Source organism: Octopus bimaculoides, chromosome 2 (assembly GCF_046866305.1).
Source record: "Octopus bimaculoides isolate indiv1 chromosome 2, ASM4686630v1, whole genome shotgun sequence".
Taxonomy (NCBI): domain Eukaryota; kingdom Metazoa; phylum Mollusca; class Cephalopoda; order Octopoda; family Octopodidae; genus Octopus; species Octopus bimaculoides.
In genome coordinates, this window is record NC_142929.1 from 52,536,858 (window position 1) to 52,555,137 (window position 18,280).

Below are 18,280 nucleotides of genomic sequence, written 5' to 3' on the forward strand. Positions count from 1 at the left end.
ACTTTGGCTGCCTGGTTGAATGCTCTATCGAAGTTTTTCCATTTCCTTTCTATGTCAATATCTTCTGGAATCGTCCCAAGTAAAGCGAATTTATTCTTCCGTTCCATAATGAACTTGTCTTTGTTTGATTTTGTAGTTTGCCAGTATCATATTTTGTTCTTGGGTTTGTCTGTCTTGTACAGGTGTCTCCGAAGTTTCAGCTTCACTTGTGACCTTAAAAGCTGATGATCACTTGCAACATCAGCGCCTCTCATGACCCGAGTGTCTTTTATTGATGAGCGGTATTTACATTTGACGTGTGTGTGATCAATTTTGATTTGTTGTTCTTTTATCTGGAGAGGTCCAGGTGTTTTTGTGAATGTCCTTGTGGCGGAATGTAGTTCCAGTAATGACGACATCATTCATCCCTGCTATTACTGTTCGTAATTCCTGTTCCATGTTTACCCATTATTCTCTCATTCCCCTTATTATTTGCTCCAACCTTGATATTCATATCTCCAGTTACTATGACCATACCATGTGTGTGCACAGTCTCAACTAGTTTGCAGCTGTTCATAGGTGTCTTTCACCACATCCTCTGCGTCCGTTGCAGATGCATAGTTTAATGAATTTGGAATAAAATCTGGCTGTGATGAATCTCTCATTCACCAGTTTCCATTCCATGAGTGCCGATTCAGCAGCTCTGGTCATCATAAAAGCTACTCCATTGCGGTGTATCTTGTCTTCCCTGCCAGAATAGATGACAGTTTCACCTGTGCTTAGTTTCATTTTACCAAAACCAGTCCATTTACCCTCACTAATTCCTAGAACATCGATGTTGTATGTCTTCATGACTTTAGCAACTTGAGCAGTTTTCCCGATCACACACATTATTTTGACATTCCAATTGCCAATATTTAAGTTTTTTTTTTGGTTTTGCAATTGACTTTTTCGGTCGTTGGGTTTCCTTGCTGCTTTGGCCCAACAACGTCATTGTGCTCTGGTCTTCTTAGAATCTGATGTTATCGTCATCTGGTACGTGTCAAGTCACAATTTCGAAGCCTGGTTTCGTGTTGTATGAACTTTCTCTCTGAGCGCTTCTGGTTTTTGTAATAAGTGTTTAAAAAAATTTTTTTTTACGAGAATGGGTTATTAGCTCATTGCTCAACCACTAACCTGGAGGACCAGTGGACTATTTTTTGTCTGACTTCTACCCGTCGACCTTACCGCCTTGGGTGACCCAACCAGGAGTACAAGACTCCGGACGGCATGGCTCTACAGGTAATTGAAGCATGCAGACACCCCTACCAACGTTAAGGTGATAGCCCACGGGGGTGAACGAATCCACTCCAGTAGTTATTTTTAAAAAGCCTTGTGCTTATTCTATCGGTGTCTTTCACCGAATCACTGACATTATCAATAGAATGCGGTACTTATCAATAGAAGCTGCGGTACTTCGTCCAGGGAACACTCCTTTATAGTCGTGTGGAAATGACGAGCGGAAATGACCACGCAATATCGATATCTCTCACTTTTTTCACTTCTGGGGCGATTTCGTTTCGCCTAGCTTTGGGGTATGCCATATTTTTAAGTACAATATTTTAAAGGGATCTTGCCCGGACGAAGTATCGCAACTTCACATTGTTTAATTATGCACATACATTAAATATGTCGTATTGACAATGTTTACAATATTTAAACTTCTTCAGACACAAATTCCTGTCTACTATAGGCACAAAGCCTGAAATTCAGGAGGAGGGGGCCAATCGACTATATTGGCCCCGGCGCACAACTGGAATTTAGTTCACCAACCCCGAAAAGATGAAAGGAAAGTCGACCTCGGCGGAATTTGAACTAAGACCGTAAAGATGGACGAAATACCGATTTCTTTATTACTCATAAAGGGCTATACAAAGAATTTTTAAGACATCACAAAACATAAAGACAGTACAAAACACCAACATAAAGTCGGGGTAATTAAAATAAAATGATAATATGCAAGAATGAAAAAAAAATGAGGCGCAATGTCCACTCGATCCCCGAAGTCGGGTGGCTACATTTATCCAGTTTTTCACTTTTACGTTCAACATCATGTAAACATTTTAACGGTTTTGTAACTCAAAAAATTCAAACACTCGCGTTACCTTTCTTCCATTAATCATTGTTACGTCCGTCCTTAACAACTGCAAATAATCAGTTCTAGGGGGTGGTGTCTCCACCAACCATATCCATTTCGTTATTATATTTTCACCAAGTTCTTCTATGCGCTCCCAGCAGCTTTCCTCGCGTATCAAAATGCATTTTTCAGCACATTTCTCTGGCATTTTCACTCTTATTATTTCTCCCAACCTCTCGACTTTTTTCTCCATCTGCTCGCAATTCTCGTACTTTATCAAAACCCCCTTGTATTTCACATCTTTATCCGTTCTCTCCTCCTCTTCTTGTACATTATTAGTTTCTGGCTTTTTTTTTTATCTCTGTTTTGTTTTCTGTTGACCGTTCCTTTGACTTATTTTTCCTTCGCTTTTTAGGGTTAGTAGCCCCATTTTCGTTCTTCTCTTTTGTTTTCTCTGTTTCACACTTCTGTATCTCTTTTATTTCCTCAGTGTGGTCTACAAGTCTTTCCTCCTGTGTTTGTACTTTCTCTTGCTGTGTGAACTCATATAGGGGGCATTTGGTCTTCATATGACCTCTTTCCCCGCATATGTAACAGTTTGGTTTCCTTCCCTCGACTACAACATTTAATGTTCTCTCATCCTCCACTTCTATCTGGTAGGGAATTATTTCTATGTCCTCGAATGTGGCAAAAAACCACATTTCGAGTCCAAATCCCCACCATTTGCACACTTTTGATTTCGCCACTGGTCCCAATTCCGGCTCCTCCTTGGTTGCAGCCAGCACTGTTGCAACCAACCACTCTGGTTTAATTTCTGGTGTAACTCTGGGAATCCGTATTTTCACACTTCTCTATAACTTGGGAGCAATGCTATTTTTGCACTTCTTAAAATGTTGGTCGCATGCTTGATTGCCTCTTCTATAGTGGCGAACCTCACCTCAACCGTACCAAACTTTCTTCTTCTGTTGACAATTTCACCCAGGCACTCCTCGATTTCCTCTTCCGTCACCATTTCAATTTTACCGGTTTCGACAGCATGTGTACGATACACTACTGTCCTCAGAATTTTCTTTTCTTTGGATCTTTGTGATTTGACGGGCAACACTTGTTTTCTTAACGAAACACTTTCAAACTTGGGACACTGGTAGAATGTGTCATACAAAACAACTTTTTCTCTTAACCTTCTTAACAAAAAATTGTACATCGCAAGTTATTTCATGTTAAAGTTGTCGTATTTCTGTAATTTCAACCAATCATTGACGTCTATTCAGCTGAATACAGTCAGTGCTGGCCGGTCATAAAAATGTTATTCCCTGTGACATATTTAATCCGGTTTAATCGTAATTTATACGCATATATTGTTTATATAATAAATTACACTGTGCGTATCTGTGTGTGTGTAACAATTTTAGAGTTCGGGTGCTAGAGTTAGGGTTAGTTTTAGGGTTAGGGTTATGATTATTTTTGCCATAACCCCAACCCTAACTCTAAAACCCGAACCCTAACCCTAAACTAGAGTTTGATTTGAAGAAGATTTGGCTGCTATTTCTGGGGGACACAATTTGTATGAGTCTCCCTCAACTTCTATCAAATTCCTGCTTCTGGTCACCTCCTCCATATCCAACTTGATTAACTTGGTTTCTAGCGGCACTGGCTTCCTCACCGCAGTGGCTTTGGCGTAGCTTTCCATACTGGAGACACTACCACTTGCCATAGCTGGGAAAAATGCAGCAGCTCACGTGAAATGCAACCGTAATAATTCCACAAAATCACAATTATTTACCGAGACAGTTTTCACAAAGTAACACAACAGTATTCACAATAATTCACAGAGCCGTTATACCGCGAAGCAGTTCGACCGGCGTGCTAACGATTCTGCCGGGTCGCCGCCTAACGCTTCAGACGTAAATTCTGATTTTGTGCGACGTGTTTGCATATCAGCAAATAGCTTTTACGCTTTCTGTATGTATACATCCAGCTGGATCAGTAGTGGCAGAGCGACACTAAAAAGCAGAAATAACTGAGGAATATTGATATCTGCCATTATCTTTCACTTCTGAGGAGATTTCGTTTCGCCTGATTTTGAGATATGCTCTTTTTTTAAACACAGTACTTCATTAAAGGGATCTTCTCGAATAAAGAAATATATATTTATCTAGGTATTACTGAAATTGGAACCGGGAGAAACGATTTTGCATTATTTTCAAATTATAAAAATATCAAACTACTTAATATTTTTTTATTATTTATTTATTTTATTTATTTATTTATGTGTTTCAGCCAAGTGGCTGCGGTCATGCTGGTGCATGTTGTACTGAACATTCTTATATGTTGATTTCTAACGTAGGTATTAGACCTCACTTGGGAGAAGGGTATAATGTATTAAATCAATCTAGTACTAGGCTGGTACTTACTTTATCGACTCAAAAAGGATAAGACAAAGCTGACCTTGGTGGAATTTGAACTAAGAACTTAAGTAATCGTAATCGAATAGCAAAAGTCATTTGTCTGACGCTCCAAAATTTCTGTTAACCCATTGCCCCGGATCTAATACATATATTGCCATCACACTTTAATTCGTACCTTCTTGGGTCTGCAACTTCTCTGATGTACTGCAAGTCTGTCTGGTAAGAATGTTCTTCCACAAACGTCACAGGGAACCAGAGCTGCCTGACTACTCTCCCAAGCAGCTTGATTTCGTAAGTCAATGTCGTAACAGTCATTGCCTGCAACATCAACAAAACATATTTTAGTTAACTATGGCGAAACGTCTTATGACATGTTTCATTATTGCAAACCATATTGCTGTGGTTATAGATTATTATTATTCAGAGTGGGCCAAAAGTCACGCACAAAATAAGTTCAATACGCTTCGGAATTGTCAAAGACGCTTCAATTTTTCTAAAATTAAATAAATAAAATGATGAATACATATGTACATTATGAACAAAATGAATAATAATAATTTCAAATGTTTGGCACAAGGCCGCCAATTTGGTGGTGGAGGGGTTAAGTCGATTACATCAACCCCAGTGCTCAACTGGTACTTATTTTATCGATCTCGAAAGGATGAAAGGTAAAGTCGACTTCAGTGGAATTGACTTTGCCGTTTATCCTTTCGATAATAATAATAAAAACAATGACATAACACGACAAATGCCTTGGCGCATGATTTTTGACCCAAATTGTATAATATCTTTATATGCATTTATAAGATTAAGAACTTAATCTTAAAATAATGCCAAAATGAGTATAGTAAATAATAAGAAGGTACTTCAAATGATTAGCAAAACACTCACTCACCAACATGCTACAATTTTCACGGATGTGCTCTTCTCGCTACCTTTTCTACGGATACTACTGTGCCTTCTGCTCCCCTGAATATGTAGCATAAACGACACCTCTAACCTAACGCAACCATCGAATCTTTTTTAAAACGGGGGCCACATTTTTCATTAACGAAACACTTTGAAACTTGGAACACTGGTAGAATGTGTCATATAAAACATCTTTTTCTCTTAGTCTTCTTAAAAAAAAAAAAGAAATCCCTAAGTTATTCCATGTTAAAGTTGTCGTATTTCTGTAATTTCAACCAATCACTGACGTCCATTCAGCCGATATACATTAAGTGCCGATTACATAAACAAACGATTCTGAAACAATTCTATCGGTGATAGGGTTAGGGTTAGGGTAAAACAGCAAATTTAAAAAGAAAAAAACAAATAAAACGAAGAAAAAAAAAAGAAAATGAAAAAAGCAAATTTAAAATGAAAAAAGCAAATAAAACGAAGCTATGGCTTAATCAGCCAAAGGAGTAAATATAAACAACTGAATACTTGTCAGTGATTGGTTGAAATTATCGAAATAAGACAATTTTTTACATGAAATAAATTCGAATACAAAAATATTTTTCTGTTCTATAACACAAAATAGATAAGTATACGAAGTTTGAAAGTCTTTCCGTACCAAAAACACTACGTAAAACATTAATGAAAAATGTGGCCCCCGTTTTAAAAAAGATCCCAACCATCTCCTCCTTTTTCATTATCACTATCAGTTTTTACTTGCCAGATTAAATTCTTCCTTTTGCTCAGAACTGTAACTCTAAGGAACCCCACTCCCGTACAACTTGATACTTAATCCCATCTCATCAATGATCGAATAAAACTATGTACAAAGTCGTTGCAGCTTTGACCGCAAAGCTTGAAGTTTCTGAGGGAACTAGTCGATTTCATCGACCTCAGTGTTCAACTGGTACATATGTTTATCAATTTAGAAAAGATGACGGTCAAAATCGACCTCGGCAGAATTTGAGCTCAGAACATAAAGACGGAAAAAATGCTGCTAAGCATTTTTCCTGATGTGCTAACGATTCTGTCAGCTCGCCGCCTTGTTAATAATAGTAATTTCAAATTTTGCCACAAGGACAGCAATTTTGGGGGAGGAGATGAGTCGATTACATCGACTCTAGTGTGTAACTGGTACTTAATTTATCGATCACGAAAAGATGAAAGGCAAAGTCGATCTCGGCCGAATGTGAACTCAGAACGTAGCGGCAGACGAAATACTGCTAAGCATTTCGCCCGGCGTGCGAACGTTTCTGCCAGCTTGCTAAGCATTTCGCCCGGCGTGCGAACGATTCTGCCAGCTAGTTTTAATAAAATATCCCAATAAAATCCCTAGAAGCTCACATAAAAATGACATATTTACCACTCAACGGCAGTACTTGTGGTTTGACTGGCAAGGGTCTACGTTCCTTCTTTGGTAACTGACTGTTTTGTAATTTCCATTTTTTTAAACATTGTGGTTCGTGGATATCGATAGATTGTGTACCAAATTCCCGGCCACATATATAACATATCACAGTTCTTGGTCGACCGGCCATACCGTCTGAATTATTTTCGCCAAAGAAAAAAGAAAGAAATGAGACAAGGGGGAAAAAAAGAGGAGTTTGCATAAATAAATCTACTTTAATCCAGTATGATAAATGTTTTGTAGAGCATAATGATATTAACGTTCATAGACTCAGTTCACTTCTGAGAAGGTTGTTGGTGGTTTATTCCACGCCAGCGCTGGTCAAGTAGACTAACAATAACCACACCATATTATTTTCAGAAAATATATCTCGGACTATATTATTCTAATGTGTCTTTTTTATTTGAATAAAGTTAGAAAGGAAATTGGCTGTCATTTCTAATGGCCATGTTAAAAAAAAAAAAATCATCATTAGCTGTAGCGACAGTAATAGCCCTTTCTACTATAGGCTCAAGGCCTGAAATTTGAGGGAGGCTGATAGTCGATTACATCTATCTCAGTACTTAACTGGTACTTATTCTATCAACCCCGAAAGGATGAAAAGCAAAGTTAACCTCGGTGACATTTGAACTCAAAACAAAGACGGAAGAAATGCTGCTACTCATTTTACCCTGTAAAATCTAAGTTCTCTTAACTGAAGGCATATAGGAAAATAGGTAGACATTAACGTGGGACAAAGAAATCCAAAGACTCAATGTTCGGCAACGTTCCTGTACTTACAACAATAACAATTTCTTACATGGGGACGAGACCAACGACTGTTGAGAGGAACGGGTAAGTTGATTTTAATCTTTCACCCTACATCCATCACATTTCAAGTACTACGGGTGAATGAAGGACAAACAGCAACCGTGTTAGATTTTCAACTTGATATGTAAAGCTGTCAAAAGCAACCTGCGGCCCGCGTAAGTTTCAGATTGGCACGGCTTACGGAAAATTTCTTTTTTTATTTCACTTGTGCGGCCCGTCTGATGATGAGCTATGTATCATGCGACCCGCTTCTCCAAAATGTCGCCCCATGTCTGATGTAAAGGGATGTAACTAAATAGGGCAACGTAGTTGATCTACCCCACCCATATCTAACGCGCTAAGGCCCGTTAAATGCTAACAATAAACGTTTCTAACATAGGCATGCAGCCTCAGATTTGGAGGATGGGGCTAGTCGATTATGCTGACTCCAGTACTTAGCCGGTACTTTATTTTATCGAACCCCGGAAAGATGAAAAGTAAAGTTGACCTCTGTGAACTCAGAACGTCAAAGGCTGTAACTAAATGTCGCAAAGTATTTTGCTTGACGTTCTAATGATTCTTTCGGTCCACTGCTCTTACAACAATAACAATATTTCTTTCTAATTTTGGAACAAAGCTAGCAATTTTGAGAAGAGAGACAAGACCACCGATTACACAATTACATCGAACTCAGTACTTGACTGGTACTTTATTTTATCGACTCCAAAAAGATAAACAGCAAAGTCGATCTCGGTGGCATTTGAAATTAAAAAAAAAAAAAGAAGCTAAGCCTGAAGAAATGCCGTTAAACATTTCGCCCGACGTGTTAGCGATTCTTCCAGCTCGCAGGCTTAACACTAATAATAATATAATACGATTTATGATTTTAGCAGAAACAAGATGGTGGTCTTCGGAACTTGTAACACACCGAAAAAAAAACAAAAGAAAAAAAGGGTTGACTTAATCGACTGCATCGGCCTTCAAACTTTGTGCCCTTATATCGATTATTAGATATTGTTATTGAAGCAGCAAAGAGAATGAAATATCTACTTTATCTTAATGAGTTCAAATAACGCCGTGATGGACTTCTGTCTCTTGGTCACTTTTTTCCCCTTTCAGATCAATAACAGTTGGATTAATAAATAAATATATTGGAGTTTGGTGTAGTGCCGGTTCTCTCTTATTAATCTATCCATACGTTTAAGAGTGTAGTAATGATTTATTCAGTAGTTTCTCCAACATTACTTATACTATTCCGAAAAGAATAAAAACTACATTCCCATTTTCGCTTCGCTATAAATCTCAAAATTCATGATTATGTGGACGCCACCCTCCACCTCGAAATGTTAATTTCTTTGACAAATGTTGATATTTAGCCACAGATTGGTCTTGATCTAACAGAATGATCAAAAACGTTTCAGCAGGCAACATTTTGTCTTTTCTTCATACTTAATGCATTTAGAAATGCTATTATTTTAAAGATACTAATGTGTGATCTTAGGGAGCTTAGCTTGCTATTTTTAGCAGCTCGAACGATCGTGTAGATGTGTCCCTCGTGGCTAGTTACATTTGACAAGTTAGCGATGCTGTTAAGAATCAAATGAAAAATTTAAAACAGAAGTTTTTGTGTTGTGATATGAAGATACGAAGGTTTTATGCAAGCACATCATTTATCTATCCAGTTTTATTTCCAACTAGCAGAAACACCCGGCGTTGCCCGGGTTAAAGAGAATAATGAAATCTAAAAACGCCGTCTAGACTACGCAACCCTCAACTGTTAGTAGCTACGATACCATATTTCTACATTAATAACTCTCCAATCCATGCCAGCATGGAACATAGATATTAAGTGGAATGCTAGAAGAAAGTTTTCAACTCATATGTATATAAAGTAAATACACGTAATTCAGAAACACGTTTTTGTGTATCTTATTTCGTAACCAAACAAATAGGTACAGATTATAAATAATGAAAGGCCAATTTTGGTGATTCATTTGACAGAGGTAGTAGAGAGACAATGCAATGATAAATCTGAGGTTGGATCTTGAAAGTTTGGATGAATGCTGCTTCAGTTAAATCTCTTGTGGTTCCAAATGTAGTACAGCGTCGTATTGTCTAATTTTGTTTTGCAAATGTTAGGAATCTTGGTCAGTTGATGATAACAGTTTCTTCAACAGCTCTGGAGGTTGGGGATTGTGGAATTGTTGGGAATGTTTTAACTTTGGTGTTATATGTATTGCTTGAATTTCTTTGACATATGAAATATATGTATTTTCACTGGGTTTGTAAAAGAGAGTTGTGTAGCTCTCGAGTTTTAGGGATTCACACAGACAGACAGACACACATTCTCATCTTTATATATAGAGATATATATATATACACACACACACACACCCAAACACACGTATATATATGTATATCAATATAAATATATGAAAGTCAATGAAGTTTCGTAAAAGAAGGTGATCATGTACATACTTTCTTGCTGTTGTGATTATAACACCTCGTTGTAAACAATGTTCCTTGTTTTCCCTTGTGGAGCATATGCAAATAGGTTTTTTTTTTTGCTGCCCACCCTTGAGCAGCCAACATACAGTTGTCCATGTGAGAAGCGGGGCTCTTCCAAGAGAAGACCAGCTACAGACAGTGCTCATCTGTTATGTTCGGGTTAAAATTTCATCAACATCAAAAATATATGAATTTTCATGGGAGTTATGGCCGTTATGCATAGAATATAATTTCCAAATTGCAGACAAAATTTACAATAGATAAATGTCTTAGAATAACCAGTCTCTCATCTGGGAAGGCCTTGAAATCAATGTTACCAACTGGAGACTATGTGTGTCGCAGTGATAATAAAAAGACTCAAAGGAGGTCTGCAACGAAATAATTTTACTCAATACTTTGCAAGTGAATCAGTGGAGGCAAAGATGCGTCTCATTTACTTGACAATTTATGCACCACATTGCAGAAATCACAATGTAAGTATATCTGAAAGGGTAGTCTTACACTGTTCTACCGTTGAATTACAAATAATGCTCATCTGTTATGTTCGGGTTAAAATTTCATCAACATCAAAAATATATGAATTTTCATGGGAGTTATGGCCGTTATGCATAGAATGTAATTTACAAATTTCATAAAGATCCATTCAGTACTTTTGACGTAGTTTTGGATAAGAAAACAAATGACTAATGTGTGTGTTTGTGTCCATGTGTATGTGTGTGATGGGTGTATATATGTATAGATATCTGTATGTATGTATATATATATGTATATATGTGTACATATTACATGTACATCTATATATATATATATACATCTACACATATGTATACATATACATGTATGCATATGTATCAATACTTATACGTGTACATATACATCTATATATATATACATATACATCTCTCTCTCTCTCTCTCTCTCTCTCTCTGAAAGTATCTGTCATTACAGTATCGAAATGTGATTGTTTCAGTTAGTGGAATAGTTTCATTTTAAAAGTGAAAGTATTTGACATGAGTGTTTTTGTTTCACTTTTGACACGTAATACTTAAATAGTGGAGGAGATATTATGTTGCCGTGGGCTCGAACTCTGCAAGAAGTTAAAAAATTGTTTTTACTAAAACACAACTGGAACCCTAAGTAAGGCATGTGTAAAATTTGAATGAAATTGGTTGCGTAGTTCTCGAGTTTTAGGGATACACACACACACACACACAGACAGACAGACATTCTCATTTTTATATAGATTATGCATACTTTACCTTGATTTTTCTCTTGTTTATTATTATTTTTAAATGAGCAAATGGAATTTAGATATGAAAATGTTTTTAGTTTATAGCAAGTGTGTTTCGTAAACGTAGAATATTTTATAGACGGTTACGTCATCTCCAAATGAATTTTCCAGATTCTTTGTCCCGATTCACATGAAGAAACGTTGAAAGTTTTTCTGTTACTTCCACATCGTACCAGATTATATCTGAATAAGTGGGAAAATCGTTTGACGTCAAATTCTTTATGACACAAAATACCGTCAATTATTGCATCTTTTTTCCTATTTAACTAGGCAAAAATCTTTTTTTTTATTGGAGTAAATAAGAAAATTTATTAACGTCCATGCCTTTCACAAAACCATTGAAAGCATACGTGGAATAAACTGACTACGACAGAAAAGTTGAAGTTTCACTAGTTCGCTGGTTAATGGCTTTTTCTACAGAAATATGGTGATATATTAGTTTCAGTTTTTGGCACAAAGCCATCAACTTCGGGGAAGGGGGCTAGTCGATTTCTTCGACCCCAGTACTCAACTAAGAAAGGATGAAAGGTAAAGTCGATTTCGGCGGAATTTTAACCAACGTAAAGAGGGATGAAATGCCTTCAAGCATTTTTTTTACCAGCGTCTTTACGACTCTGCCTGCTCGCCGCATTAATATGGTAATGCAGCGACAGATAATCTCAAAGCTAGTTGAGTAAAATATCCACTTAAAAAGCTAGCATAAATATTTTTTACCGTTTTAGTTTTGTCTCTTTACGTTACGAGTTCAAATTCTGTTAGTCAAATTTATCTTTCGCCATCTCAGGCCAATAAAATGAATAAACATGCTGTAAGGCAGGGGTCGGCAACTTCTTGGCCTCCACGGGCCTGATCGAGTATTAATGACGGATAGAGGGCCGGATGAAGGTCATAAAAGAATTATAGAAAATTACACAAGCTAAAATTTAATCACAAGTGTTGACTATGCTTTAAAATAATTTGTATTAACCACAGATGAATGTAGTAATGGAAAAACACCATTTATTCAATCCAAGACATCATTGAAATCATTGGTTTAAAAAATACATAGCAGCCAAAAAATTAATGGGAAACTTGATGTTTTTTGTTCCTTGAAAGCTTCTCAATATTAGGCTTCAAACTTGTTGATGCCAAGAGCAAGATATTATCAAGATGATTATCAGTTAATCTTGTTCTCAAATTGTTCTTAGTTTGTTTCAATTTGGAAAATAATTGCTCACACTGATAAGTACTTCCAAACAAAGATGCCACTAAACTGGTATACTTCCCACTTGGAAAAATATATTTTGCATAGAAGTCAGTCAATGAAACATCTTTAGAATGAAATTTATATCTCAATAAGTCGTCACACTGCATATCAATCAATTCCATTTGAAAACATTCTAATACTGTTGCAAACAATGCTGTAGCAAACAATCTAAACTGATTGGCATGCAGACACGAGTCAGCAAAACGTGATGCAAATTAATTTCTCAAATCCTGGATTATATTCACAAATACCTCTGAATCCTGTGGTATCCTTTAAATAATGGAAAATGCACATAATTTTTATTTCGAAGTTGATGTTCCCACAACTGTTGCTTTATTTCAAAGGCAACAATATGGTTATATACTTCATTTACGAGCTGAGTTTTACCTCGAAGTTGTAAGTTTAAGTTATTTAAATCAGTCACAATATCCACCAGAAATACCAAAGTTGCAAGCCAATCAGGATCTCTATAATGAACTATCCACACGTTTGCTTTCGAGAAATATCGCCATCTTTTTGTGTAAGGCAAATACTCTTTTTAGCATCGATCCTCGGCTAAACCACATACATCACAGAAATAAGCACGGTCATCATATTCTGCCTCAGTATCTAGCAAAAACTGTTTAAATGGAAGATCATTTAACCCACGAGATTCACGACCTTCACAACAATATCCATAACATTCTTAAATTCCAAAAAATTGGCACACAGTGTCTCTTGATGGGTAATGCAATGAATTTTAACAAGTTTATGTATGATGCCAAGGCTTTATATATGTTTTTGCAGTAGCGCAGCAAAGCCTTTTTTTTTTTTGTCCTACCATTGCTGGGGTACCATCAGTTGTGATGTTAATTAGCTTCGAAAAAATCAAATTTCATTTCTGATATCATTTTCAACAAAGCTTCAAAGATGTCTGCTCCGGTTACGGTTTCCTTCATAGGAATTAACTGAATAAATTCTTCAAAAGGTCTGAAAAGTTGAAGTCATTCCTCGCACAAAGACAGCAAGTGTCACTTAAGACTGTACTCTCATCAACAACAAGTAAAAATTATTGTAATTCATTGTAGGCGTTGTTTAATTGATTTTTAACATCTGACATTTCTTCAACTCGCTGTGTGACCGTCCTTGGAAACAGCTGATAGTTACAAACAAAAACTATTTTTCAGGACAAACAATATCCAACACTGCCAATAAGCAGTCTTAAAAAAAAAATCATCTGTAAAAGGTTTCAGCTTTTCAGCGAAACGTTTTGAGACTTCATAGCCGGCAATTTTATTTGCCACATTTTCGCTTTTTCTGTTAAAAAAAACAAAAAAATTTTGCTTTCCTAAACTAGACTTCAACCACTCAACTTCATCTTTCTTTGTTTCGCCAGTAAATGTCCCAAAATTTTCACAACGGTGCGTCTCGTAATGTCACCTAATATTTGCTACCTTATTTACAGCAATGCTTTCTAGACATATGAGACAAAGCGTGTTCCCATTGTGCTCAATGAAGAAGTAATCTGATGTCTAAGTTTCTTGGAAAATTCGGCATTTAGCATCTACCTTTCTTCTTTTTCTCTTATTGCCCACAAGGGGCTAAACATAGAGGGGACAAACAAGGACAGACAAAGGGATTAAGTCGATTACATCGACCCCATTGCGTAACTGATACTTAATTTATCTACCCCGAAAGGATGAAAGGCAAAGTCGACCCCGGCGGAATTTGAACTCAGAACGTAACGGCAGACGAAATACTGCTAAGCATTTCGTCCGGCGTGCTAACGTTTCTGCCAGCTCACCCCCTTCTTCAGCGTCCACCTTTCTTCGTTTTGCATTCACGGTCATCGAAATTTTTTCCTACAAAAAAAAAACAAAAAAACTTTACATCTGAATAATTCTATTATTTTAATGGCAGACTTTTTATTGTATTCGAAAACCTCGTCTCTCATTTTACAATTGTAATAATACCAGTTGGTTATGGCTAATAACTTGTATAATGTGGGTGACAATGATGATGAAGATAAAGGTGGAAATAGGTAAGCGTATGGTGGCAAGGACAAGAAGAAACAAACGAGATTTTAAACGATGACAATAAATGTATTATTTGAAAAATACAATAATGAAATAAATCAGTAAAAGTTCCTTTTTTTTCTTTTTTTGGAGAAGATATGTGTAATAATATAACAGAACTCAATGAAGAATTCGAGCACGAGAAAATGAGTGTTTGTAATTTACCAACGGTGGGTGGCGAAGGTAAGCTGTTGTTGGTTTCACGAATCAGAGATGGTGGGGTTGACGAAGTGAAGTTAATATGTCGATTGAGATAATTGTCCCTTGGAGGCAGTCTTTTTATGTCCATCGGCAGGCTCAAGTCGGCTCTTTTTTTTGTTTTAGTTTTAACGCGGGAGTGGTGGTGATTGGGTAGAGATGTTTCAGAATTGTATTATTATTATTAGTGTGATTTTTGTGTTGTGTGAACGGAAATGAAGTACGGAGCCCAGCGTACGCGGCGGTTTTTTAATTCTGTTTTTGCTGTCAGAGCGTTCACACCCGGTTGGCAGTGGACATTAGGTAGAGTGAATCAAGATTTGTGGAAGAATGTAACAGCAGGCCTTTTATTGTATTCGAAAGACTCGTCTCTCATATTACAATAAATTTAAATTTTAAACAAACGACTCATTAGGTATAGTTCTCGCAAGCCGTAAGCTGCCGACCCTTGCTGTAAGGGGTAATCCAACCGACTATTCTCTTTATAATATATTCTTTTATCCTTTACTTGTTTCAGTTACTGGACATCAACAATGCTGGGGCACCACCTTGAGGGTTCTTAGTTGAACAAATCGACCTCAATATTTATTTTTTAAAAGTTTGGTATTCTATCGGACTCTTTTGCTAGTTTACCGGGACGTAAACAAACCAACACACACACACACACACACACACACACACACACACACACACACACACACACACACACACACACACACACACACACACACACACACACACACACACACACACACACACACACACACGCATCTATATGTATACACAACAGGCTTCCACACAGTTTCTTTTACCAAATTCACTTATAACGCAATGTTCGGTTGCCTAAGGTGCCGCGCAGTCAGATTGAACCTGAAGCCACGTGGTTGCGAAACGAGCTTGTTAACCACACTAACAGGCATACGCTTATAAATATAAAATTGATAATATTACAATACCTTTTACCGGTCCCGCTGTTTTATAGATTAAATAACACTTGTACTGTATAAAGTTTTCCACTTTATACTCCGCAATAGCAACAGTTGGTTGAATTGTTAAATGATGGTTCGCTATCCAAGGATTCGATGGTTCCAATCACAACACCTAATTTTTCTTGGACCATTATATCTAACTGAAAAAAACCCCAAAAAACTTTCATAATAACAATGAAGATTTAGTTACCACCAATAGTGAAGATTTAGATACCGTCAATACAGCACCGGGCCTCTTACCCAGCTTTCAGAAATCCGGAATTTCGCAAAACGTGGGAATACTGTGCAATACCATGGGAATACCGTACTCTGTGAGGCGCAATGGCCCAGTGGTTAGGGCAGCGGACTCGCGGTCATAGGATCACGGTTTCGATTCCTAGACCGGGCGTTGTGAGTGTTTATTGAGCGAAAACACCTAAAGCTTCACGAAGCTCCGGCAGGGGATGGTGGCGAACCCTGCTGTACTCTTTCACCACAACTTTCTCTCACTCTTACTTCCTGTTTCTGTTGTGCCTGTAATTCAAAGGGTCAGCCTTGTCACACTGTGTCACGCTGAATATCCCCGAGAACTACGTTAAGGGTATACGTGTCTGTGGAGTGCTCAGCCACTTGCACGTTAATTTCACGAGCAGGCACTTCCGTTGATCGGATCAACTGGAACCCTCGACGTCGTAAGCGACGGAGTGCCAACAACATACCGTACTCTGTATTGAGTAAACAGACTCTGTTTTTGAAGTTGGTTAATTGGCAGACGGTGGATTGAAAATACTTTTGTCCTTTACTTTTTTAAGTGGAGTGATAAAGATCAAACATACTTTGCTTTATTAAATTTGTACCAGTATCTGTTAAGTTAAATAAAATTATATTCTTTTACTTTTCCTTTGTTTAATTCTCATTCAATAAACATTGTATATTGTAGCATAGTTGTAAGACTTGGTGTCAGTTTATATGTAACATTTATTGCTACAGTTTTTGAAAGGCTTCATGAACATTCAGACAACATCAAATTTATATGAACATTGTATTCTACAGGAATCGACTGTCTTCACAGATAATTAAGGATTAATCTTTCGCATCGCTGCAAAAACGTATGGCGTTGATTCTTCACCATCTTCGAGTTGGGAGATAGCTGTGAAATAGCTATTAGGAAAATCGCGCTGGTTTGAGAATGAAGCTGTGAAAACAGTTATGAGAGCAGAATTCCCGATAACCGTAACGATAGGAGTCCGAATTCTCTCTGTCTTTTCGCGCTCAAAACATCTGTTTTTAAAACTGTCATTGAAAGAACTTTCTTGAACTTATTATCACTTGAACAATTAGCTCTGATTGGGGTCTGCACACTTGATAAACTCATGTTTTACATGCGATCGGAAATGAAAATGAAATCGACTGTCATAATATGTTATAAGGATTTTAAATGGATTAATAAATATCAAACACAACCTATTTTAGAAGTGAATTTAATCTGTTAAATACAATTTAGTTCTTCATTTTTCATAATTTATTTTATATTTTAAGTATATGTTTATTTAGACTGTCTCCAGAAAATCGCATAATTCAGAAATCCAGTTCTAAGTTTGCTGGATGAATAAATATAATTTGGTCCGGTATGCATGCAAAATAAAATAAATAATATCATTTGGTCCGCTACCGTCAATAAGAAGAGATTGAACGTGTTATTCATGTAACTGGTGTCGCTATAGTAGCCATTGTATTTGTAATGAACAGTAAACCATAAATAATGCAATAATTTCAATGGGGAGTAAATGTAAAAGAGAGTGTAATTTCAAGTTACTGGCTTCTCACAATTTATGCATTACTTTTATGAGCAGCGTTGGTAAATTACTGTATCATATACCATTTAATTCCATAGTAATTATAGTGCCTCTGTGATTTTTCTCCCCTAAGTTTCTGGTCATAATACAACACGAATCAAAATATTTACGAACATGGCAACACAGACTTCATTTAGTTTGACCATAAATTTAACTGATTGGCCGAAACTATTCATTAATATAAATTTCCTAATAAAACAGGAATGAAGCGACTCATTTTATGGCAACCTGATGTATATCAAGTCAGCCACCCGATCCCCTTCACCCCCGAGAAAGTTGTGTACAGTTCTAGAATGTAGCATAATTCGTTACATGTAGTTCCGTAATTGGTAAATATTTTCATGTTAACCCTTTAGCATTTAAACTGCCCATATCTGACCCCAAATATTTTACCTGCTTTATGTTCAAACCGGCCAGATGCAAACTCATGCATACCCTACAATGTCATTCTAAAAATAAACATTCACATCATCAAAATCTGGAAGCTACGGGATAATGTACGATTAATTCTAAACATTTG

General features: G+C 36.9%; 1 protein-coding gene and 2 long non-coding RNA genes across 4 annotated transcripts; 1 reads left to right on the top strand and 2 right to left on the bottom strand.

Moving 5' to 3' along the window:
• Positions 1 to 4,327: 4,327 nt before the first annotated feature.
• On the bottom strand, positions 4,328 to 11,614 carry LOC106867410 (zinc finger protein 475-like). Of its 2 annotated transcripts, XM_089345600.1 has the most exons (4): positions 11,407 to 11,614; positions 6,806 to 6,985; positions 5,399 to 5,621; positions 4,328 to 4,821 (listed from the first exon to the last, which is right to left on the bottom strand). In XM_089345600.1, the coding sequence occupies exons 3-4, from the start codon at positions 5,402 to 5,404 to the stop codon at positions 4,624 to 4,626; spliced, it is 204 nt and encodes a 67-aa protein (XP_089201726.1). In that variant the 5' UTR covers positions 5,405 to 5,621; positions 6,806 to 6,985; positions 11,407 to 11,614; the 3' UTR covers positions 4,328 to 4,623. The 2 variants fall into 2 exon arrangements, with proteins under 2 accessions (XP_089201726.1, XP_089201719.1); XM_089345593.1 differs by lacking the exon at positions 5,399 to 5,621 and having other exon boundaries at positions 11,407 to 11,609.
• A 2,771-nt stretch (positions 11,615 to 14,385) lies between these two features.
• Positions 14,386 to 15,463, bottom strand: LOC149137059 (uncharacterized). The gene is made up of 2 exons (XR_016239067.1): positions 14,904 to 15,463; positions 14,386 to 14,525 (listed from the first exon to the last, which is right to left on the bottom strand). It is a non-coding gene; the product is annotated as an uncharacterized LOC149137059 (long non-coding RNA).
• Positions 14,519 to 18,220, top strand: LOC149137060 (uncharacterized). The gene is made up of 2 exons (XR_016239073.1): positions 14,519 to 14,921; positions 16,958 to 18,220. It is a non-coding gene; the product is annotated as an uncharacterized LOC149137060 (long non-coding RNA).
• The last annotated feature ends 60 nt before the right edge of the window (positions 18,221 to 18,280 follow it).

Bases quoted from the DNA above. Each gene is read 5' to 3' on its own strand.
- LOC106867410 (XM_089345593.1), bottom strand. From the start codon at position 6,980: ATGGCCGGTCGACCAAGAACTGTGATATGTTATATATGTGGCCGGGAA. The intron at 4,822-6,805 runs GTAAATATGTCA...TTGATGTTGCAG, and splicing joins ACAAGTACTGCCGTTGAGTG to GCAATGACTGTTACGACATT.